This window comes from Ischnura elegans, chromosome 3 (assembly GCF_921293095.1).
Source record: "Ischnura elegans chromosome 3, ioIscEleg1.1, whole genome shotgun sequence".
NCBI lineage: Eukaryota > Metazoa > Arthropoda > Insecta > Odonata > Coenagrionidae > Ischnura > Ischnura elegans.
Genome location: NC_060248.1, coordinates 43367594 through 43392742, shown reverse-complemented (window position 1 = coordinate 43392742; position 25149 = coordinate 43367594). Strand labels below are relative to the sequence as shown.

Genomic DNA, 25149 nt, shown 5'->3' with positions numbered 1-25149 from the left:
ATGATCCTGAAATATATATTTTAAACACGCAATTTATAAATTATATAATTAAAAAATATTATAACGATGAGACTAAATAGCGATTGACAGTTCCTGTATAGTTCAATGATGAAATTAAATGCATTTAGTTCCACTTCTAGGCTACTCCTTTAATGAGCATGGTAGCGAGAAAAATAATAAAAAATGCATTGCCTGTTCCATGATATATGGCGAAACTTGATGAAAGAGTCAGGGATTCAAGAATGCTTACCAAGTCCCTTGAAAGTTTTCCTTGAATCTAAAGAATGAAGCATCCGTAAGGAATGCAAATATTTTCCTAAGGTTTCAGAAATCTTCAAAGGAGCATGAAAGAGCGTTTCACATTCTTTGAAAAACTTTCCATTCACGTAGGAGTTATTCGTTATCCTACCTTATTAAATATGACATAAACCCTTTCGTGGAATTATCCTTTGATAAGTACTGCGCACATAATTTACATTGCGTAGATAATCCATTGTGATATGTATAGAAAAATAATACTAAACCAGTTAAATAATTATATTGTTACTACCAAGTGCAGGAGAATTTCAGCTGATGTACGTTCTTATGAGGTGACAGCTAATACTTTGCCAATTAATTAATTTTTTCGGCATATAAAATCCTGAGAAAAAAAAACTCAAAAAGCGCGATTATTCATTCTATCATAAATAGTTCTAATGTACTAACAGAAAATACCGTTGATAACAATGGCGGAAATGAAGTGTGACGTAGCTTCGAAAATGAACCACAAAAACAGATAATAATATGCGTAAGCGTACATTTAACTTATTTCCAATGAATTTCACCCATTAATCATATTGCAGAACTTTGCCTGAAAACGTTCGAAACTTATTTGAGTAAATTCTCCTACCCCTTGCCTATCCATCCACGTAAGGCTGAGGTTAAATTAGCCTTTACATATGTCCTCGCCGAAGACCGGACCACAATTATCAAATAGGTAATGATTACTTGCCAAGGAAATAATCTGCTAAAAGCTTAGGGAGATCTCACAAGGAAAATATAACTCGATAAAACGTTATAGTAAGTGGATTTCTTAGTTCTCGTGGAGAAAATGACTTTATTAATTAACAGTAATTCCGAAGGCAACAAGAGGGTAGCGAGGATTTGGAAATGGGGGTTTACCTGAGATTTCGGGGGCCTTCCTTTAATAACTAATAAGTGTATGAAAAAAGATGAAACCACCCCAAGGCAAAGGGAGGTCCGGGAAAAATTTAGGATTTTAGATGCTGAAAACGTCATTTTTTGGTATGAAAAACAGCAATTTTCTTCTTGTATCGACTTCTTGCAACAAAAGCATTGGAAAACGTGCATTGTGTGTTTCTATGAATTAAAAAAAAGCGTGTAATCGGCGTTAGACCTAATAAATGCCTCGATTACATTGGAATGTTTAACATTAATATTTTTGAATCATTGTCGATCTAAAACCTCACATTAGCACTTTTGTATTTAGCTTATATAAAATGAAGTATTAAAGGCTAAAAGGGGGGGCCGTAACCGGAAAAACCCCCGTGGCCTCGCCACTATAAAGCAACCCTTCATTTCTCGTGATCACTCTCATTGGACTTAAACAACTCTTCTAAAGTAAGTGCAAATGTAAGTGCTGCAACCGGTTCCGTTGAATAAACGTTGCGTTATTAATTACTAGCATAATTTGATAGTACTCCCACTAAGACAACCAATAGACACTATCTTACAATTAGACACTTATATCAATACCCTTCAAACACATTCCTTTCTCTTTTAAGTTGGAGTCGAATCACAATAAATCATTCTATTCTGCCGATTTTAACTATAATTAATAATACTTTTTGCAAATTAATAATATTTTTTCAAATAAATTTGTAAGCATGATTAAGAAATTCATTTATCGAGCTGCATCTACGATTTTGCTCAAATATGAAATGTTTTTGTAAGCTATTTCACTACTTGGTGCTTCATAATGCTTATAACCTCTATGATCCTTTCCTTTTTTTGCTTCAAGGACTTCAAGAAAGAACAGTTTGATGGAGTCGGCATCTGCGCGGTAAACATAGGAGACGACTTACAAGAATATATGCGAGGGCTCTTCATTGTAATGTAAGTCACAACTTAAAAATAAGAGGGCTTGAGTTTTGGCATTTTGGTTGAATCAGCATGTTGAATCTAATCAACCTTATCATCCCGTCCGTCGATCAAATTAATTTAAAATTGAGTTCACTTTTACGATTAAAAGCTCTTAATGTTAACAGGCAGAAAATTTGGAATTATGGGTCGATAACATACATATACGATTTCAACAATCAAGTTTGGAATAAAAATGTGCAAAATCAGTGAAAATTACAAGTATCGAAATGGTGTTAACTCTGCAAGGTAAAGAAATGAACTCAACTTTACACAATTCCCTTGACCTCCTAACTTCAAAAATCAAATACACTAACTCCGGAAGATAATAAATTATTCATACATATATAGCTTCCTCCACGCCTCGTCAACAGGTACGTCCTGCCTCTGGCCGTCATCGCCTTTCTCTACGTACGCGTCTCCAGGGAGCTTAAGATACTTCGGCAGAGCGCCGAGGAGACGGCTGCCCTCGCGGCAAGAAGTCCTATGGTGGGTGCGACCATCAGTATCGGAAGCCGGATTCACACCCCAGTCGGATCACGCAGCCCGCGGGACAGCCTACCGACGAGGGGACCACGAGCCGATATTGGGTAAGCCCCTGACTCTTATCTAATCTATGCACAAAGGAAGCTAGCTTTACGCTGCCAGGAGTGGCAATTGACGAATAGCAATATTGTTGCATAAATGAAAATCTTGATACAATTTTGACGACTGGGACGACAAAGAAGTTGAAGTAATTTGTTTAACAATGCATCGTGATACATGACGCATCAGTAACACTCCTTGACTTTGGTACCCATCAAGGAGGTTGTAAATATTAACAACCTCCTCGGTGCCCATTCAAACACATTCTCTGATACACCATTAGCCTCGATTTGCTGCAATGTTTTTTACAAGAATGACTGACCATTGGTCACGGCCCAATGCTAAAAATTAATACCAAGGTAATTACCAAGAAAGAACGAGGTTTCTTCGAACCAGAAACGCAAGAAAACATCAACAAAAAATATTTAAGGTTGTCACCAGACAGCGGTACCATAGTCTTGAAATTAAACCGTAAAAAAGTGGAAAACACAGAATAAGTAGCCATCGAAAGGGATCATAAATTCAGTTGGGTTATTCTGAAAGGATTTCCCGTAATAAATTTAGACTGACAACCCAAATATTTGGGGAAGACAGTTCAATTTCTATAATAAAGAAAGATTATCTATTCACCAATCACATTTGTTAAAAAAATTAAATTGTTTCCCTGCGTATTAAATGATATTTATAATGTATCCCACCAGGTGATAGACTGGCTGATTGCAGGTCTTAATTGTTTCCCAGGACGTGCACTTTCGAACTACAAAAAAATACCAATTAAAATATATTTGCTGTCATGAAGAAATTTAGCTCGGCGGTTTTTGTTGGAAAGGAAAGGGCGAGAAAAGCTATACATATATATCAACATCGTTCAATATGCCAAAAGCTGCAAAGACATTGATAATGATCTAGCCGAAATATGAAAAATTGTTCACAAAACATATAATTTTCAATCGATATGGGACTATAACAACATGATGATTGGTATAACCCTAAATAACTCAACAGTTGATTCCGTGCATATGTGATGAAAGCTTATTTCTTATTGAAACAGTTTGTTTTGTTAGTAGCAATTTATTCTATCAGTTTGTCTCCATCAGCATTTTGCTTATTTTATCCCCTGGATAGCAACACATGCTTTTCAAACATATGTGGCCATATTCGACAAGCCGATTGATCGCATATACTTCTTATGTCAACGCGGATAGCAATGAAATGCCAAATCATCAATTCCTCGTAAAATGCACTGTATAAATAGACAAACTTATATGCGTCAGATACACACAATACGTAACAGCTATGGTGAAAACCAGGTTGTAGCTTGAGAGCTCAGTTTGGTCCCGTTTCCTCAACACTCTTAAAGATTGAAGAAACTTGAAGATTTCTTTCCTTAGATTTGGAAGGGCTTAAAACTCGCACATACTATCCCTCGAAATAGTTCCCAAGTCCAAGTTCTTGGTTATCTTTTCGCCTTCCTTGAAATGAAAAGAGAGTACAATTCCTTCCTCGTCTTCATCGAACTAGAATGAAAAAGAAACTGCAACCGAAGGTTTTATTGAGGCTTCAGGGAAAGTATTGAAAAGGAGCTTTTCCGTATAAAACAAGAAACTTCGAGTTAATTTCTTTAAAACAACAAACAACTAAATTATTTTTCTAAATAGAACAACAGACTTTTAAACTGAATAAAATTCTGAAAAATCTTAAACCTGGTAAGATTCTTCTCATAAATCATTTCATGAGGCCTGTTAAAACCGTCGCCCGTTCACCACGTTTACATTTTCATTCATTTCCTAACCTCAATGTTTATCATATCAAGAGAAATACCTTCGGTCCATTTACGCAATATATATCCACACCTTTTGGGTATCGGCAGAATGACACTTTGCGTGCTATGGGAGTAATATTACGCCATCCGTCTTTTGAAAACTCGTAGTTTGCCATAATGTTTTAACAGAGTGGTAAACCTCTTAGTCTGACCTCTAAATAATAAAATGAAAAAAATAAAGGCGTAATCCATTCGTTAAAATGATACCGAGCACCCATTCCTCACCTCAAATGTTTGTTGTTAAGAAAGAACACAGAAGATTTGAAATGGTCAGCACTGGGGCACTGTTCTACAGTACGAGGCAGGGGGATCTATGGAAGGAGCTATAGCCCCCCCTTGGGTATCCAATTTACAAAGATAGAATGGTAATTTTGTTCGGACCCCCAAAACTGCTGAGAGATTACCCCAAACTAGCCCCCCCTTGTTCCTATCCTGGATCCGCCACTGGTACGAAATTGAGGCTAGGGGCGCAGCTAGAAATTGAGGCTAGGTGGGGTTTCAGGCGCAACTAATACTGGGGTGCCTGGGGTGTGGTATACTCTCCAGGGTAAGCGGTAGGTGCGGGGGCCCTCCGCAAGAAAAAAAGTTAAGATAAATGGTTCCAAATGTTGAGTTTTACGGCCTTCTGAGGGATATTTTGTTAATCCTCACACTATTCTATAAGCAATATTAATCCAATTAAGTAAAATAGATTTAACTTAAAATTTCTCTTAGCTCTAGGGGGGGTTTTATCCCCCAAACCCCCCCCCTCGCTGCGCCATTGTTTGAATGCACCTCGTACTTTCGTACTTAAGTTAGCGCGGTGAGTGATAAAAATAAGTCGACAATAAGTAAGCCTTGCATTATGAATCTAAAAAAAACACTTGTAGCACTGCCATTCATATTATGAAATACAGGCTTAGCAACGTCGATATCATGAGTTACGGAATCATTTGTTCTCTCCCTTATTCACTTAACACACTAACTGCTTTCCGTGACAGTCCCAAGCCCCCTCGATTTCCTTGTTTTCCACGAACAAACACACCTTTCCTAACTCTCGGTCGAAACCTCATCCCCCCCCCCCCCCCCTGCGTCCATAAGCCCTTGACGAATCGATTTTAAAGACGCACTCTCGGTGTTCGTCGCTTATTTCACTCTTGAGCGACCTCTTGGGTCACCGATTGCACTCTTATCGCGAACAAAGGACGTCGACCCCACGCCCCTGAACACTACGAGCCTGAAATTATAATTAGCATCCACTCATACAGCCTGTCACTAATGTATCTTCCACATCGCTTAAGCACTATAGCGAATGGATTGAGACAAAAGGTGCAAACGGTAAAAAAAAAAATAGATTATACCCTTAATGAAATCAATGGTTTTGCGAGTTTACTAGGCGGAATCTTGACATGATAGATTAAAAATTAAACTTTGTCGTATTCCTCACTGATTTATTAACAGACTCGACCGGTTTCAACTTTTCCAGGCCATAATCAAGGGGTGAAAAAAAATTAAATTTAATTAAAAAGGTTTTATCACCTCTTAATAAGTACCTGGAAAGATTGAAACCGGTCGATTCTGTTAATAAATCAGTGTGGAATACAACTAAGTTTCATTTTTAATCAATTATACCCATAATGTAAAAAAATTGAAAAACCAGCCATATTTTAAATAAATGCTCGTACCACATAGTCCGAGAGGTTTTAAAACTTAATCCCCTTGATAATTACCTACACCATACCGCACCGCACATGCATAAATTTAGCTTTTCCTCGTAGCATGACGAAAGTTTTCGCTATCACATTAAAAAAAGTGGCAAATTACCAAAAGACACCGCGTATACAAATTTTCGGAATCCTTCCGCCTCTCAGCAAAGCCATAAACGTTGGTGATACATCATTGACGGCATCGATCGAACAAGATTAATTGATTGAAATTGTCATTTGGAAACAATTTCTACATGGATCACTTGATTGACTGATTTAAACTGATGAATTGAGTTATTAAAATTGAAAGGACTACGATGCTATTCCACTCCATTATTATTCTCTCTGATATTCGTTGGACGGAAACAATAATCAGAATTCCAGCGCTGCAATTTCGGGGAATATTAACTTCACTTATTTAACTAACTACTATTCAACAAATATCGTACCATACTTTATTGGTATTCTTTACTGATTGGCATTAAAAAAATACTTTATTATTCGAGGAGTAAATGATTTTTATTGATAATCTAATTCTGAGAAAAATCAAAAGCAACACTCATAAAACTCAACACATCATTGCTAATGACTGGGGCAGGTATTATCTTCTAAAAAACTCTTTCACTGAACTTACATTGACTGACTACGACCGACGGCGAAAATAAGTGTGATCATTTTACTACATTCTATTAATGTAACTGTGCTGTAAAGCGGTCCTTAAGAAAATAAAAAGGATTCTTACATATTGCTGTGAATCATCTTCACATATATCAAAAAGTTGAATTAAATAGAATCAACTGAAATTTTAGCTTCAATGTTTCAAAACTTATTAATATATTTACGAGATATATATACTTTACGTAATGTTTTCTTTCACGATGATGTCATACGACTAAATGAGCATTGGACGTCGGTACAGAGAGGGATATATGTTGCTACCTCTCATTCCAAAAGACCCTTAAATCGAATTTTAGGACACATGATGACCACTAACGCTCACGGAGTTAAATTTTCAGCCTTTTTTCGAACAAAATACACAAAGTATATAAATATCACAAATACGTTACAGGACTGCAATAACAAGAAATGCACTATTCAGAAATGAAATGAAAAAAAATTTGATCTTAAACACAACCACCGACATTTCGGCTCTTGAAAACCTAATGTAAAAAATTAATTTTGAAATGAAAAGCGTTCTACTACCTGGCCTATATTTCCAAAAGCCATCATTGATTACAGCATTGATGATTTCGGTGTCTCAAACAAGTTTTCAAGAGATGACTCCAGAGAAATTCTAGGCACTTTATTTCATGGGATAATTTTAATGGGGCTGGAAAAATCTGAAGATAATCGCATACTTAAGATAGAGAAAGTAGTAATTATACCATCAGAATAACTTTAAAAAGTTAGCCAGTTTCGGCCAGAAATACGTCCCCTTCCGGGAGGAAGTTATGAGACGAAGATTGATTATTATACTCATTTCTCTGCCTGTTCGCACACAAGGAGGCAGAGGACAGGCCGCAAAATGGAACGGGGTAATGAGGGAAATAGAATTTGATTGCGTGGGTATTGGGCGAGCAAGAAGCTGTCAAAGGCATAGTTTTCATCTTGGGTGTGTATACATGCAAGAGGAGTCGCAAGGTCAAGAGGAGCGGTACTTGATACGGCTGGAACGATATGAAAACGACAGCAATAGGCACGTTCACCAATTCTATTTATGGTCGATTGTGATGGAGTTTTAAATATACAAGTATTTCTCGTTTCTTTTTCGATCTGTCACCGACCTCTCGAGCTATTCGCGGCGGAGAATCGACGATCTTAAGCCTTTTGCATGTGCTTTGATGACGTCACGATCTCGTGCCGGAGCTGCGGTAACCGCTTCTCCTCGGCCTTGTGCATGCGCCTGGCGTAGTCGACTATTCTTTAAAATCTTGCAAGCCATTTTAACGCTCAATGAAAAATTCTCCCTGAAGGAGCAAATAGACCAGAACTCCAATGATGTCACAAACCCTTGAAAAGGGAGCGGCGACTCTCGCGTTTTCTTACTTTATACTTATGAGAGAACGTCTGAAGGAGGAAGATATTTTCTTCGCCGTACCTTATCTGCCCCCTCCATCAACCGAATTCTTTTAACGAATAGCTATTTTCGGATCTGAGTGAACGATCCCATTGCCTGTTGAAAGCATGCATCTCCCTGAGTTTATGAGAGCAAAAGTAAAATAGAAGAAAACAGTCAAACTCGACCTTAGATTCCTCAATTTAGTGTCTGATACATGGCGCGCAGAGAAGGTAAACCTAATTAAATGGTTTCAGGCGAACGACATATCTCCCGCTTCCGGGCCCATTCTACCAATGGACAGGCGGAATGAAGTAGAAATTTATCGTTATCACTGACTCAAGCAATTTAGCATTCGTTCCTAAGCTATCATGACAATGAATATACTTATATTATAAATTAACGGTATTGATTACATGTCGATTGTGAGAAGGAATCATGAACGAAGAGTAGGTATATTGATTAGAAAATACACCTAAATAGATGGATTTTCAGTATAAAAAAGCGTTCCATTTCAATTACAAGGTTCCCACTCAAACTAAATAACAAAATTCACGGGTTTTTTTCGGTTTTCACGGTCTGAATGTCGTCAAATTCATGGTCTGTTGATACGCCATTTTAGGTGGAAATATTGATCACGTAACAATCATCGGCCGCTCATTGACTACAAATTTAATAAACGCGACAGACGCCGTGAGTGCTAACGCAGCAATGAACGTGCTATCTCTTCTGACGTTAAGGAAAATGCAGGGCCTGGTTGTGAGTGAGAAAATGGAAGTACAATAGATTCCGGTTAATTGGGACATATCGGGACTAGTGCACTTTGCCCCAATTAAGCGGCTGCCCCAATTAGGCGAACTCTCTCGTATATGGGCATAAAAACTTTGAAATGGTAGAAAGAAGACTAAAGAATGTTTATAATGCAACATAAGTTTATTAAACTATTAATTTGAATAGTAAATCAGCGAGTTTAGTTAATTTATGATAATTTTTAAAAATAATAACAGTTTAGTTAAAAATATTTTTCACAGCCTCGGGTGACGCTGAATGAAAGTCTTTTACTAAATCCTGTCCTCTTGCGGATAGTATAACAACAAGAGCTTTCAAAATAGGGCAATAATAGGAAAATTTGTGAAAAATAAGAGTAAATCAAAGGAGGAAAATTAAAAAAATAGTATTCTGAAAACGAAACAATTTAATTTCGTCGCCTGTATAGAGTCTATGCCGCCGACTCATGGCCCAATAAAGCGGCATGCTGTCCCAATTAAGCGGAGAATACTCTTGGATATTCCTCCATTGGATTCTGTTCTTCAAGATCTGCCCCAATGAAGCGGCTGCCCCAAGTAACCGGTGGACCCATTAAACGGAATCTACTGTATTAGGGTGGCAGGGAAGTGAAGAAATGTATCATTTTTCGCCAGGGTTAATGATCACTTTACTGGTTACCAGTCTTCCGTTCACAGGTCAATGTGTCGTCATGGCACATGGACCAATAACCAGGGGCGCCGACTTATAAAAATTATTGGAGGGGCCCATATCGGAGGTCTTTCCCCGGGAAGAGGTTAAATCCAAATTGTGTCGCAGCACCGAAACACTACCATGATTCACACTAATTGATTCAGTTAACCTGCTTAACCTTATAATTATTTGTTTCAACACACATTGTTGAATTTATTTAAAAGGTAACTATCGTCAAACATGGGAAATAAAAATTAACAATATATTTTTGTGATTTCACAAAGTATAATATAACTTAATTATTTTCTTGAATTATTGATGGGGCTCCGCCCCCCCAAACGAATCTTTGAGGGGGCTCGGGCCCCCTCAAGCCCCATGGAGTCGGCGCCACTGCCAATAACTGCTCTCCGAATACACGTGTGCAGATACATGCGTGGACAGCGTCTGCACGTGACTCGGCCATGAAACATTATCGAAATATCGATTTTTCTTTTCATCTGTCAATCGTAGTTCTACAACAAATTTGGAGCGATTTTTAAGGTTTTATGATGAAATTCACGGCTATTTCCAGGTTTTTTTCACGGTAGGCTAAATTCACGGCTTATTCACGGTTTTAAGGTTTTCACGGTTGAGTGGGAACCCTGAATTATGAAATTGAAATTTTATACGCCGGCCTCGGTGGCGGCGGGGTAACGTTCTCGCCTGCCAAACAAGAGGTCGCGGGTTCGAATCCCGCCTGGGTAGGTTTCTCCGGTCCAGGGCATGGTCGTTTGTGTACGTTTACTTGTTAAATTTGTTGAATACCCCGGTGTAAAATGGCCAATTAGAGCTGTATCCGGTGGTTTGAGAATAAAATAAAATAAAAAATAAAAAAAATAACACCGTAGATGGAATATATCTTATACTCAAAACTTTGGAAAACATGATTCTGCCATTACAAATGCTCTTAAACCTCTTCATAGCCCTATAATATTTTTTTTCCAATCGAAATCACTGGATGTGAAAGAGTATTCAGGATAAAACATAAAATGTATAATTCAGATTATTTCATTTTGAATGTTCCCGAACTTTATACACTATGAAAGTTTAGATGAATAAAGCATAATTTTGATTTATATATACCAGAGCTATTAATTAACTAATGGAAGTGAATAATCTTACGTAATTTCTTAGCGGGATACAACAATTTATGGCTGCTGCCAAGAAAGGGATAAGATTTCCCAGGAGAGGCTCCGAAAAATAGAAGCGCTTCAACATACCGCTGAAATTCCCGCCTCTCATTTCTTAGGGAGAACAAAATGGAATAAAGTTCAGCGACTGAATGAAATATCATGATAAAAATGCAGCGATTACTCTCTGACTTCACCAATATCCCCGTTGAATGAATTAACCCAAGGTGAACTGGCATTATTGCGAATATTGTGAGTAGCCTCACAACTGCAGTGGCGTAATATGGTACAGTTCCAGAATGAAATAAGCATCGTGAAATACAACATACCAGTTTGAAAAAAATCCAAGAGGATAGTAGGAAAATTCGATAACTATTTTCTCGGCAATTTTTATAACCACGAATAACACGGATTAACAATTTAATCAAAATTTACTCCGTCGAATTTGCCGATTATTTCCAGATACTACGGTTGTTATTAACTGTTTACAGTCCAATGTTCCCAATTGGGAACGGATTTATAAAAATTCATGAAAATTATATTTCGTATATGTGATCACTTATATGGCTTTTGTTACGTTAATAAAGTAAAGAAACATTTTTAAAGTGAAACGCACGACCTTTGTACGCATTGTTCGTTAATTATTGGTCAGGGGTAATTTTATTCTTCAGGCAATAGCAAAATTTTGTGGCGTGTTCCCATTTGGGGACATGCTTGTAAACGGATTTCAAAAACTTTCCTGGGGTTTTCTGTTATCATATGTCTTAATTAATTGCAAAATGAATAGGATGTGCAAAAAATAATAAAAATCAGTTGGTAAGTTAGTTCGGTCCTTAAAGGGTTCAAAGGGCCTCTTGCGGGTATGTCCTCATTATAGCGATGATGTTTGCATATCATACTAACAGAATTAGATTTCATGGCAGGATCTAATTGAGGTTTCGAGTCATCCGTGGAAAAAGGGCAGATAATGAAGGAGTGAAATTAAATTGAACTGAGTTGAAATGCCTCAAAGAAATCGACACTGAAACGGGAAACGCCGAAATTAGATCTCACGAACCAAGAGGAACTCGTTGTGGCTAAAAACCTCCTCCATCGCCCGTCTCCCGCGACCACACCAAAAGAGACAAAACAGGACGGGATCTTAATTGGCCGTAAAGGCCATATGGCTCCGTGGGCCAAGCCTTCGTTCCTTTGTATCGCTTCCACGATACAGAATTTGACCGACGAAATTTCCACGAGATTACTAAGGCGCACATTCAACTCCATACCCAGACGTTGTCACAATGCTTTCCATTCTCTCGCTGGCGCCCTAAGTTTACAGTGCGAACGGCAAACTAGCCATTCAACTAGACCAACTTGAATTCATCATGAGTTCCATATGCTAAAAATAAACGTAAATTAAGGCTGTTTACACGCAAAATATGTTTCAAGAAGTATTTATATACGCTTGGAAGTCAGCCAAGGGCTTAAAAATACATAAGTAAGAAGAAATCAGTTTAATTACGGAGATAACTTCAGCTTCGATGCATGCTCAGCTCTCCAATCGGCTACCAAAACTTGGGAAAATAGTCTCATAGCCTTTACCGCAGTTTTTGTGGCATACTTGAAAAGCATCACCCACAAGAAGTGACGGAATTCATTATACAATTCAAGCGTAGAGAAATATTACTTTGTAGAGCTACATGCCTAGATAAAACCTGGATTTTGGACTGATCACAGCATGTTTCTTCCCTTTTTTCCGTCTAGAAAGATCCAGGTAAAGATATAAATTAGTCTAATCGTAAATCAATATAACTTGGCTTGCAAGTATCTACACGCTCGTCAGTTGAAGTAATGACCTTAAATAAGCACGCGCGATGATGGCTTTTTAGCCAGAGGATTTTGGAGAGGACAACCGAGAACAAACCACAGGGATGAGAATTTACGAGGGTCGTTCAATAGCTCCTTAGAATCTCTGAGAAATTGCTCCTATAGGATCAAAAATCAATGTTAATTAGAACACAGCATTCGTGACCAGGCAGCAGTTTAAGTTTCAGCTGTATTCATCCATAGTTTCATTATGGTTACCGATTGTCGTGAACAACTTACATATGTTTATTTAATGGATAAAAGATAGTTTCACGCGGTGATAAAACACTTGTTTTTGAAAGGGTTAACGCCGAAGGAAATTAAAGCTAACTTTCAAAAACTTCATTCAAAACTTCGGTTGATGGTAAAAATAAAGAAATTTCTCCTCATTTTAAACATAAAAAATTCTTCCTTCAACGAGAAAATGCACGGTTGCACACCTGTGCAGTTGCAAGAGCTAAAATTACGGAATTAAAGTTTCAATTATTAGAAATTTTACCAGACTCTTAGATTTGTCTTCCTGTGAGTTTTTCTTACTTGTAAACTTGAAGTAACTGATTTACGAGCAAAGGTTTACGTCCAAGGAGGAATTCATTACCCAAACTAAAGCCTATTTTAAGGATATCCCGAAATTCTACTTTTTGGACGGATATTGCTTACAAAAATGTATAGAGCTGAAAAGAGACAATATTTAATAATAATAAAAATTTGCCCAATAATGTTTTTTTATACCTTTTTCTAAAGACGTATTAAATGAACCTCGTAGGACATTTAGATCAATGACACCAATACCATATTCTGAACCACATAATACTATTGTGTTTCTAAAAATGATTAGATAGCAACTCTACGACCTTATATTGTGATTGCTCATTCACGCCGCGGTGTCAGCGAACAGGATAGAGTGATCGAGTGAGCATTGGGCTAGTTGGTTGATGGAAGTGGCACTCGCCCCCTCCGAAATATTTTCCTGTGATTTTTCCCAACCCCCGTTTTCCAAATCTACCACTGGTTATTTATTCTTATTTTATACACGTTTGCTAATAAATAATTTATGATAAAGGCAGCACCTCAGTCTGAAAATTTTCCTAGGAGCTGGGGATCGTACGATGCCGAATGTGGTTAATTCCGGGGTGGGGGGGAGTCATTTGGTGACATAATGTGGGGTACAACTAAAGACTCTTTCTCCCAAAAATTTAGTAAAGGGAGATTAGAACATCCTAACCACCTTTCTCCGCTGGCTACGGCCGAGATGACATGCAAACACGTTCATTTTGGGCGTATTACAACATTTTTCTTTCCTCGTTCCTGTTTGCAATACGTGAAGCAAAGATATAAGTTAGTCTAGCCTGAAACCAAGAAAACCTTAATAGCAGACAGCTACAGGTTTGCCAGTTTCAGTGACAGCCTCTACTAAGCACGTGCAATAATGGCTTCCATTTCTCACGCTACAGGCGCTCTACTTCCTCGTGCGCGATATCAGGGGACCTGGAGTCCGGACGCGATGTCACAGCGTTGACGGCCGGCATCAGGGGTGGCGGCGGAACGAGGGGCAGTGTTCACCACGGCAGTAATGGCTTCTGGGAGGAGCCGGCGGCGGACACACTAGAGACGGAGGTGGACATCCAGCGGGAGCAGCGGACCCAGAAATACCTGATCGCCATGGTTGTCGTGTTCGCCATCTGCCTCTTCCCCCTCATGGTGCTCAGGTGAGATAAAAACAGAGGGTATTGGTGCGGATTCCCGTCCGCTACGACCACTATCGACTCTTTGTCATTGGGTGCGTTCATCCAGGCTAGCGCTGAGCTAGCGAATGCCTCGTTCACATTGCGATTGTCCGCGCTATCGTCCTAACGATCGTTGGCCGAACTAGCCGTGTGAATGCATGTCCTGACAATAGTTGACGTAGTTCCGAACGTTGCCACTTTACGATGGTTAGGGGCTGGGAGACCGGAAACGGAAGCGACAAGAGAAAGACGAAAAGCTCGTGAAGCTCTATTTTTTCCATGGATTTGTCCTAGGAAGGAAGAATATGGGTGGAAGAAAAATTATTCGGTAAATACACATTGAACACAGTAATGTCTTGACCCTGCATACCTCAACAGCTTTTCTAACCGTCAATTTCCCGTTCCCTTTAGATGTCAGCACTAGAGGGCAGCACAGGCTTTAACAATCGTCGTGTGAATGCACGATACAGGTTCTGTAGTTCCGACGATTGCTGGAACAATCGTAATGTGAATGAGGCAGAAGCAAACACCGCTGATGTATTAGCGCTAGGATCGCGTGAACGCCGTAATTGAGTAACGGCACTTGAAATATTTATACAATCCTCGAAGAATTGAAAATTCAATGAAATTTCGGTAATCCGACTCAGCAGCATTATATAACTTTTATAATAAAATATAAAATTTATTGATATTTTTATTTAAATCTCGTCTATTTTTTAAGCGTCTAGGCCTCCGTATCCCCCCGCTAAATCTGCCTATGGATTACGATTGATAAAGGCAGAATAAACCCTGGACACCTCTGTGACTCCGCAATGAACATTTCCTTGTGCAGCCGTGGCATAGCCGGATAATCGAAAACGCCGATTCATCGGAAACGTGCAGGAAACAAGCGTAACGCATGAAAAGCTTTTTAAGATAGCATTTTTCAATTAAATACATGCAGTGACGCCAGCTCTCCCTACTTCTCAGGGTGTGAGTCAAGTTAGATAAATTATTAATAACGATTACGTCAAGGGAGGATCCAGGATTTTTTTCTGGGGGGGCACCAGGGTCTGACATGCAAATGCTCTTCTCATATTCGAGATTAAAAACATCGTACAACAACTACTGCACAAAATATACTCTTATTAAAATGTACATATGTAAAACTTTTATAATAAAATATAAAATTTATTGATTGTTGTATTAAAAATCTCGTCTATTTTTTAAACGTCTGAGCCCCCGTCCCCCCCACCCATTCCCCCGTCCCCTACACCGCCCATTGATTACGATTATTAAAGGCGGATTAAACCTCGGACACCACTGTGACTTTTTAAAGAACATTTCCTTTTCCGATATAGTGGGTAATTTAACTAAAACTTCATTATGAACTGACGAACACCTACACACATAATAAAAAACAAATACTGTGTATTAAAAAGTCTTTAATTAAAACTGACGAAATTATATTAGCCCAAGGAAGGTTGCCAGCCCTGCACGCCGGATCACTGGACATGTTGCAAGGCCGGATAGCAGAAATTGTACTGAATACCATAATTTTGAACACATATGTTCAGTAACAAAGGGCTATTGAGAGCTACTTATGGCCAGCGGCTTTAAAATTGCAGTAACCCAGTATATCTCCATAATTGAAATCTTTAAATATATTTGGGTATTACAGCTATCATTAAGTAACTGATCAAAATATCAGGATCCATTCCTACTCCAGGATTAAATAATAAATGAAACTTACAAATCTTACATCGATCATGTCCATTTCATCCTTGGAGTACATAAATTTGCTCGTGACGGCGTAAAATGTTACTTGTTCAATCCCTTCATTAAATTGCTCAAATGGATACTTTTTTAGGTTGGCCAAGCTTGCCCTGACGGAAACGTACGAGAACAGCGGACATTTTGACATTGCGTTCATTACCTTCGTTTGGGTTGCCTTCCTGCCGACTCTATCAACCCCATGCCTCTACTACATCTGGACTCTCAACAGGTAACAAGAATAAATGTTTCCAGTAATAACTTACTGTCCTTCTCTGTTTTGCCCTGCTTTGCTTATAAAATTGATTTTCGTAAGAGTTTCGTTCCCGCTTAAACATTTTCTTTAGATTCACAAGCCAAAAATAAAGTTGAACAATCTAATAAACTACACGAATTTTATTTATTAGATTTATGAAAAAGAAAAAATAGAAGGTTATATGAAGTATTTTAAAGGAAATGTAGTTTGAGAACGTCCTTTCACGTATTTAATTTCCTTTGCAATGTGGCTGTGCAATTATTGTGTAACATTTGCTCTTTTTCGATTTCGCATCCTATAGTAAAGTATCCTTTATAACTTCTCTCTGCTATCCTAATAAGATTGGAAAATTCAGTAAGTTGAGCTTGATATTGGAGATTCTATGCATCACCCTCAAAGATGTATTTGATATTTTGCTACTTCCTTCATAACGACGGCCACGGGGTAAACTTAGCAAGTCATTGAAACCAAATTTTACAGGGGAGTAATTTTAAGCTTCAACGTCTTATCAAAAATCGTCATACCTTTAACATAGAGTGAGTATATATTTACTGCAATGTATATAATACAATCTAGTAAATATATACTCATTCTATAGTAAAGGTATGACGATTTTTTATAATCCGTTGAAGCTTAAAATTGTTACCCTGCTAAATTTGGTTTCAATGACTTACCAAGTTTTACCCCGTCACCGTCGACATTTTGTCCCAAATATTTGTCATTCACGGGGTCTCAGTATCTATACCTTCCTCCAGTTAACATTCACTCCCGATTCCCCAAAGGTTAAAAAAGTAAAACCGTATTCTTCTGTTCTTCACTCATTCGAATTTCATAATTAAACTTACATCATTTCCAAAAGGTTCGAGCCCACGTAAGCATTCATTGCACTCAAATCCTCCATTCCCCCGCAAGCAGCCTAAATAGGCGTGTGGCAGGGGGTGTTGGGACACCAGCCGTTTACACATAAAAAGCAAATGTTCAAACAAAATTACGACTAGCAATTACTAAAGTCCTTTATAAATACTCTTACAGCGTGACAGAGGAGCGGCTCCGCGAGTACTTCAACTTGAGCTCCCTCCGGCACCACGGCTCCCAGGACGACGAAGAGGGAGTGTACGAGGAGGTGGACGAGGACGGAGGAAGCAGCAGGGGCGGGTGTGCGGACCTGCTCTTCGGCTGTGGCCGCCACTTCCGCAAGAGCCCTCGCCGCGACGTCTGCCGCCTCACGCGCCAACAACCCCACGGCGTCCCCGCCGACCCGGACGCCTCCCCCGCCGGCCTCAGCAACGTGGGCTATGGGTCCAGGCACGCCGCACCCAGCATGATCGCGGACACCCTGGGGACGGCGGACATGATGGACAGCCCATTCGGGAAGGGCACGTTCTCCTGATACTATTATGCCGAGCCGAGGGAAAAGTTCCGACTCTTCGATGTCTGATACGGGTCCGAAGCATAGAGTGCTCCTCTCGCTCCCCGTGGGATCGGCACTTTAACGGAAGAAAAAATGGAGTAGCTCGCGGCGCTACAGTCATTTCTTTTGACGGCCAGATGATTATCGCTACGAAATCGCCGTTGTTTAACGTGCCCCGCGTTTATGTCGGCGGTTGAAATTTCCTCCTGCTGCGAAGCATCGGTGTATGTATACTAAGCCCAAGGATTTAAGTCCTCACGCCTTAGGTATTTACGCGCATCAATCAAAAAGGGAACAATTAAATAGTGAGCGTGAAGACGCTTTATTTGTCCCTAAAGTAATCATTTTGAGATGCTGCGTTCTCTCCGTGGCACTTTTTGAAAGAGGCCCATCTATGAGAGTGTCATAAAATAATAATTTTTTAAAACGATTCACTCCGTCTCAACCGACAGGTTGCATATTGAAATCAAGTATCATTTTTCATATGTTACTCTCCTCTTTGAGGATGGGGTCTCCTTACCCTCCCTATCATCCATAAATCAAGCAAAAATTTCGGCTGAATTGATGGAAACGTTTTGCACAAGGTCAAACAATTGCAAATAAAAACAAATAGTTTCCAACGAAAGGGCTTTATCTCATGACAAATAAACGAGCTCACATCCTATTAACAGACAACATCCGCTACTATTTCACAGCTTCGCCCCAGCACTTATGAAGGGAATATTTCCACAATATCAAACACATTACATGGTTACATTTCAATAAATACAATCCCCATTTGCGAGACAAAAAATGTTTTCACTTACGGTATAATGGATTCTTCCAATTTTGAATTAAAAATCTCTTTTTTTTCTAAGCACCCTTTTGTTGAAAATACCTATAGTAACTTACGCCCTTGAGATAGACTATAGTGCAATACCTTAACGAAGCCAGACAAAATGGATAGCATAAGCATGCAGCAGAAAAGAGAGGAAATACATTAACGACGATAAACGTATTCCCTCGTGCCAAAAAACTCAATTTTCATCCATAATACGGCTGGCCATTATTAAGAATAAAACTGCTCATTAAAAGCCATGTGATTTATATCTGAATCCAGGATTTAGCGAGAGCTTTATATATTTCGATCTCAAACAATAATGAAATTTTCTCAACAAATTTGTCATGAGCTATACAAATTTTTAAAAAGGTATCAGTGGAGTGCTCCTGCGTTTTAAGGCAAATTATCGGATCGAACGGGTAGTGAAAAAGACTTATGTGCAATCCAAAAGCGAGGAAATAGCCCCGGGCATGTTCGGGGAACGTGCCAAGCGATGTCCAGATGGGGCCAAATGAAACCTCCGATCGTGTATCCGACCATTAGCCTATATTTCCTCCGGGTGTACGTGGTTTAAGATCTCGAGCCAAGAGCGCCACCTGGATAAACGCATTAGAACCAAAGACTCGTTCTAAAACTAATCGCCCCCGGCAATTCGATAATTCTAATTGGTGCTCTTTTCGCAGTATGAAACCGACCGATTCAATATAAAATACTATAATTCAGGATTCGAATTCAGAAACTGAATTATGCATATATGGTGAAGAAAATCTCATCACAACATCAAAAAAAGCACAGCCTCTCCACAGGCTGGGCTCTTAAATGGAGCTCTCCTATTAAAGAACTCTCCCTTCAGAGAAAGTTTTAAATAACTACTTTATCAGCAGATTTAGAACATTTATAGATGATAACCATTTTCATTTGTAACTGACAAGAGTTAAGTCATCAGAGACAGTCTCACTACCTTGATTTTTAAGCTACAATTTGGTTTTGATAATTCCGCAATAGGTTGGAAAAGAGACCATATTTGTCTTTCGTACTTTTCAATTCTTCCCATTATACGTTTTGTGACGCAAATACATCTTTATGTCTACGATATTCATACCTTAAATACACTACATTGACGATCGTAAACCTTAAATATAACGGGTTAACTGAACTCCCATTCAGTCACTGAGAAAAAATTTTGCTCGATATGACTTTGCAAGCCCAGACTCTATTTTCCTAGTAGCAACTAATTAGCCCTGAACAAAAAACAACAAATATGATTCAGCAATCATTTAATTACGACATTAATCAGCCTGCGACTTGATTTCTAAATTCTTTCAAAATCCTCCAACAGGAAGGTCTAACACAATTTGTCGTGAAGACAACCCAAAAAAGTGCTATTTATGGGAACCGTTCCGATTCTGTAATTAGCGTATCTTTCCCGCAGAGAACGCACCTCAGTCCTACAGCTCCCAGACAGGAGAAAGATAACTCAAATTATTCCTCAGCCATTTCATGCTTAAATAAAACTCAATACCGTCCAAAGAGGAATGATAACAACCTTGCCAAACCAAATGCGTTCACTCAATTGTTCTGGAATACGCTCTGAGAATTTTCACAAATTATCAAAAAAGTATACTATAAACACAAGCTCTCATCACAAAATATTTAATGAATAAACATTTAAAATACAAATTCCCTATGTGCATAAGTCTCGCGGCATAAGTCGCGGAGGCAACTCCTAAGATACAATTCGATACTCACGCTCATGAATCAACGTTAGACTCATTTCACAGGCAAGTTTATGTATAGCGCATATCCATTTAATTCGTGTTAGAAATACCGTATGGATTACTACACAGAAATGACGTATGAAAATGCATAAAACCATTCGACACGTAACGAATTCTGGTCAAACCGAATTATTATTCCTTTGCGGAGTTTTCGGGTACTAGTTAAATTCCGCACATGAACGTAAAAATGCATCGCTTGCTCGCCCGCGTACAGATACAATTTGGACAACGTGCGTTTAAAATGTGTGTCACGAAATTCTAAACGCGATTTAATGGAGTGAAACACGGAGCGAGTAGGAACGACCATCAGAACTCCCGACACTTGATACCCTGATAAATTTTCTACCTAAACTGGTTCGATGCAAACCCCTTTCCCTCATTTGCGTGAAGCGAGCGAGTGGTCCCCCAAGTCCCAAAATTCTATGGCCTTGAAACATTCCTCCTTCCCCCTGATTATTGGACCCGTGGGATCCATAACACCGAGACATGGACTTCAGCCGTTAATTGAAGTTGGTTGATCAACGAAATCCCAATAAATTCCATCCCCCTCGCCCACTCTGTGTCCCTCATCGCCACATGAACAGTCAACCTTTTCGTTCGAATACCATACTACAGGTACTTCCAACCCCCTCACAATTTTAGTCTCCCAAAAATAATGCTCGCGTTCCGTTCTATGGCATTCGAATTCCAATATTTGTAGCTTTCATTTCCTTCTCCAGTGCAACAGTCCTATTTTCGGCCGCACACGGACGAATTCCGATAAATTCTCAACCTCGAAGGATTTGTGCAGTATCGACTGTCTCGGACCATCGGTATTTAGGGTTAAAGAGGAAAAAGATCGAGCTTAGGGAATAAAAATGAAAAATCAAGACGAAAGCTATAGAAAAGTATGCGCGACGATCAGAATTGCTGTGCCCTCACAGTCTGTGCTTATAGTTCATGCAACGACTTAATCATATTTTGGACAACGCTCTACCCGGGTATGGTACATGGTTAGGCACCTATAAACGTAATTGATACAAAATTCATATAGCTGGCAGAGAATGCAAAGAGTTTTTATGATAAGATACTCAGTATTACAAAAAGTTATTACAGTTTGTCATATCAGCCACTTTCAAGTAAAATATGAATTCTTCATTACGTTTTATCAATAAAAGCATGGCTCGAATAGCAAGAGTATCTAAGTTAAAAAAACGTATTTTCAGGAGAAAGAAATAATGGAGAGGTAAGGCGGTTTATAAATACGGAGACATACAATAATTTATTCAAGGCTTTTTAATAATACTACAGGTTTTTATTTCACACTGATATAAATAAAAATATTTAAAACATTTTACACTTGAAAATTCAGAAGACGAAGGCGCAAAATTCGGTCTTAATTAAATTTGAGCATTCACACTTGTTACTTAATAGTTTTTCATGCACGCTAATACTTAAGAGTATAAATCGAAACCCTAAAATTCGATCAGATTAATTTGATCCAATTTGATTCGTGCAGAGGATAAAATGGCTTGGATCATTTCAAGTGAAATATTTTTGCTAATGAATCGGCATGAAAGCGATGAGATAGAGAGCAAACTGCAAATAAAATTTACCGACGCGCAATTATTGTCCTCCAACCTTGTTAACGAATACCTACTCATGGTTATTTGGAACAAACGACCCTGGGCATCATTTGAAGAGATTTCTACATTGATTGGACGACTATCCTACCAGCACGTAGCGGAATGCCCAAACCCCTTAATACTTTATTCGAACAAAGAGATTTGATTAGTGCTACGAGTCTGAAATTATAATTAGAAAACTGCCACTATATAATTCAATTTAAATGGGTAGACTCATCATAAAAAGCTTTAATTCAGGAGGCAACTGAGTTATTGTTATTGCGAGGAAAATCTGACCACAACATCAAAAAGGGGATAATCTCTCTAGATAGAGCTCTAAAAGTCGAGGTGTCTTTCTCGTTGGGAGAGGTTTGTCAAGGGTTGTTGGAAAATGAGAATAATTAAATATTTTAAATTTTCCCCATATTTCCGGAGGTCAAATTTTTTCAATAATAATGTGTCAATTAATATAACTTAAATTGAAATCTTCTAATGACCTCCAAAATCAGGCATAGCAAAGCAAAGGATATACGGTGCCCGTTGAACAAACTCGCGAAAATAAATTAATCCTAGTAATTTCGTGGGCTTGGGATACATGACATGATAGCATGATAGTGATTAATATTAATCATCATCCCAAGACTTGACTATATAGTATCACACGGTACAACTTGTCTATATAGACAAGTTGTACCGTGTGATTGCATAACAAAGGCCATGGAAAATGGAAGAGAGTTTCAGTGCCATCATCGTAATAAAACAGAATACATGGTGGTGATAAATTATCACTGATAATACATTCACAACTGGTAGTTTCCGCCGGTAGCTATTTTCGTGTTGTCTTCCAAATGAATCATATTTTATCGTAGTTTTGGAATACTTGATGAATGGTGATAGTAAATGAAAATTATTTAATAAAAAAAATAAGGAAGCAAGGATATGTGAGAATAATATAATCATTATTGATGTATTTTGGAGGTTTTGTATTTTAAGATATATTTTATGTTTTATAGTGATAAAGACAAAAACATGAACATGATACTTAACTGAATGTTTAAATTTTTTGTTAATTGACACTTGAAAGCCAAAAAACTTTCTTCCGACACGGAAAATAATGCATAGTGATGGACATGAGTCAACGATTTCGTTCCTATTGCACATTAAGCCATGTAAATACTTTTAACAAGTGTTTAAAACAGCCATTCGCATGTTCAAATGTACATAAGTATGAATATTTTAATACAAATGCTTGATAACACCACTATTATAGTCGTGCAGCTTTGATGCATGAATTGCCCTACAACGCACAACAAATTTGCATAGTCTGAGAATGTTTCCCTTAGTAGTTCAAGTATTAGAGAGTTACAACACATATTAGGTACTCAAGCAAGAATAAATGAACTCTTATATACACAAATGCTCAAAACCAACGATTCTGTAACTAGCTGTTCTGAGTACTGATAGTAATATGCTTACTGTGATGATGGTGTCACATTGCTGTTGAGTGTACATTGCTCGTCGTTATCAAAATGCTCTAGCATCCATCGCGTATTTAACACAAAACAAGTCTGTTATGAACATAAGCTTTTGAGCTGTAGTCTCAATTCGCCAAATCACATTCCATTCGATTTTTTTAATAGAATTAATGAATTTTTTACTTGAATATTAGGTTTTCTCATTTTCCATGAAGATTATACGCTGTATATAAGATGCTTGAAGAATCAAAGAACAATAACCACCGTAAAACATCTTTCATCCAGAATATCGCTACACAGCGATATAATTTTATCGGCGATTTATATACGGGCTAAATCACAAAATCTAAATTCAAATTCATTTCAAAATCTAAATAATTTTTACAAATGGGGAACAAATATCCTGGTAGAAAATAGATGTCCCTTCAAGGCAAGAGAGGCAGTACTTCATCATAAAGCATTACGTTAAGAGAGAGATGATCGACGAAAAACTTTTCTCGCCAAAGTAAAGTTTGGTAAACCTATAAATACCAACAGCGGGAAAGCAGTTACCTTCCTACCTGCCGTCCGCACCAAACGCGATACGAGAGGTGCCGCCATCGTACGGGCTTTTGTTCACTTCGTCCCCGCATCTGATCATGGCTTTGGGAAAGGGAGGTTTGTTTCTACGCATATGGCATGGTATGTAAACTTCCGAGTCAACTTTGCTTCTGTGACCAATCCCACCCCAGCCCTCCTGTAATAAGGTGCACCTATAATTGGCTGTTTCGATCCATAGCCATATTTGGCCGAGTGTGGTTTCAAAATTTGAAATTTTATTTCGTGACAATTAGGAATCAGGTAGAAGTAGCTGTATCTGACATATTGACTTACGCTTTTTAAGGACTTTTCAAAAATTTCCGCAGCGCGACAATGAATGCAGAGCGATCCCTTTATTTTCGATATTTATAAAATAGTACTTGCAATCGCGAGAAGAAGCGTTAAACAATTATTACTTTTATAAATCACACCATCAAAAATGCAAAGTTAGATTAACAACCAATTGTAGCTTATTTATCCGATAAATTCGGTCTATGGTAAATGGTGGTATGGTGGTAAAACTATGGTAAACTCATTTAATGCGCGGTGGATGACAACATATTTGGTGGCCGACTGAAGAATTCTCTAGTATGGCATTCGTGCTACAAGTACTGCGCGATCTGTGAAATATAATCCTAATACTAGAACCTTACTTTAGCACAATTGGGCTTAGTATTCATTGGATCCAATAATTTTTTTGAAAGAGTTGCGTGATAATTATTCAAAGTTTCTGATTCGCAAGATAAAAGTTCATATTTTTAAACATTTAAGCTGTTCTGCCAAAGAATTCGACTTACGGTACGGATTCAGATAAAGAGTGTAAATCTTAATGTGCATGGTGCATGAGTGGCGAATTTCATGTGCGTATTCAATATATTCACGGGGACTGCATAGAGGAGGCCCAGTTCCATCCCATGGAAGGCTCTTGCCACTTCGGTCGCATTTTAATCGTTTTTCAAAAAATATCCGCGGCTTGGTGATGAGT

General features: G+C 38.4%; 1 protein-coding gene across 1 annotated transcript in view; it reads left to right on the top strand.

Moving 5' to 3' along the window:
• The window catches only part of LOC124155709 (5-hydroxytryptamine receptor 1-like), a 114280-nt gene extending 91874 nt beyond the window's left edge, over positions 1-22406 (top strand). Inside the window, exons 5-9 of the mRNA XM_046529754.1 lie at positions 2021-2115; positions 2514-2729; positions 14217-14471; positions 16339-16473; positions 17530-22406. Coding sequence (XP_046385710.1) covers positions 2021-2115; positions 2514-2729; positions 14217-14471; positions 16339-16473; positions 17530-17887 — 1059 coding nt within the window. The 3' untranslated portion in view covers positions 17888-22406. The remainder of the gene's footprint in view (positions 1-2020; positions 2116-2513; positions 2730-14216; positions 14472-16338; positions 16474-17529) is intronic.
• Positions 22407-25149: the final 2743 nt, after the last annotated feature.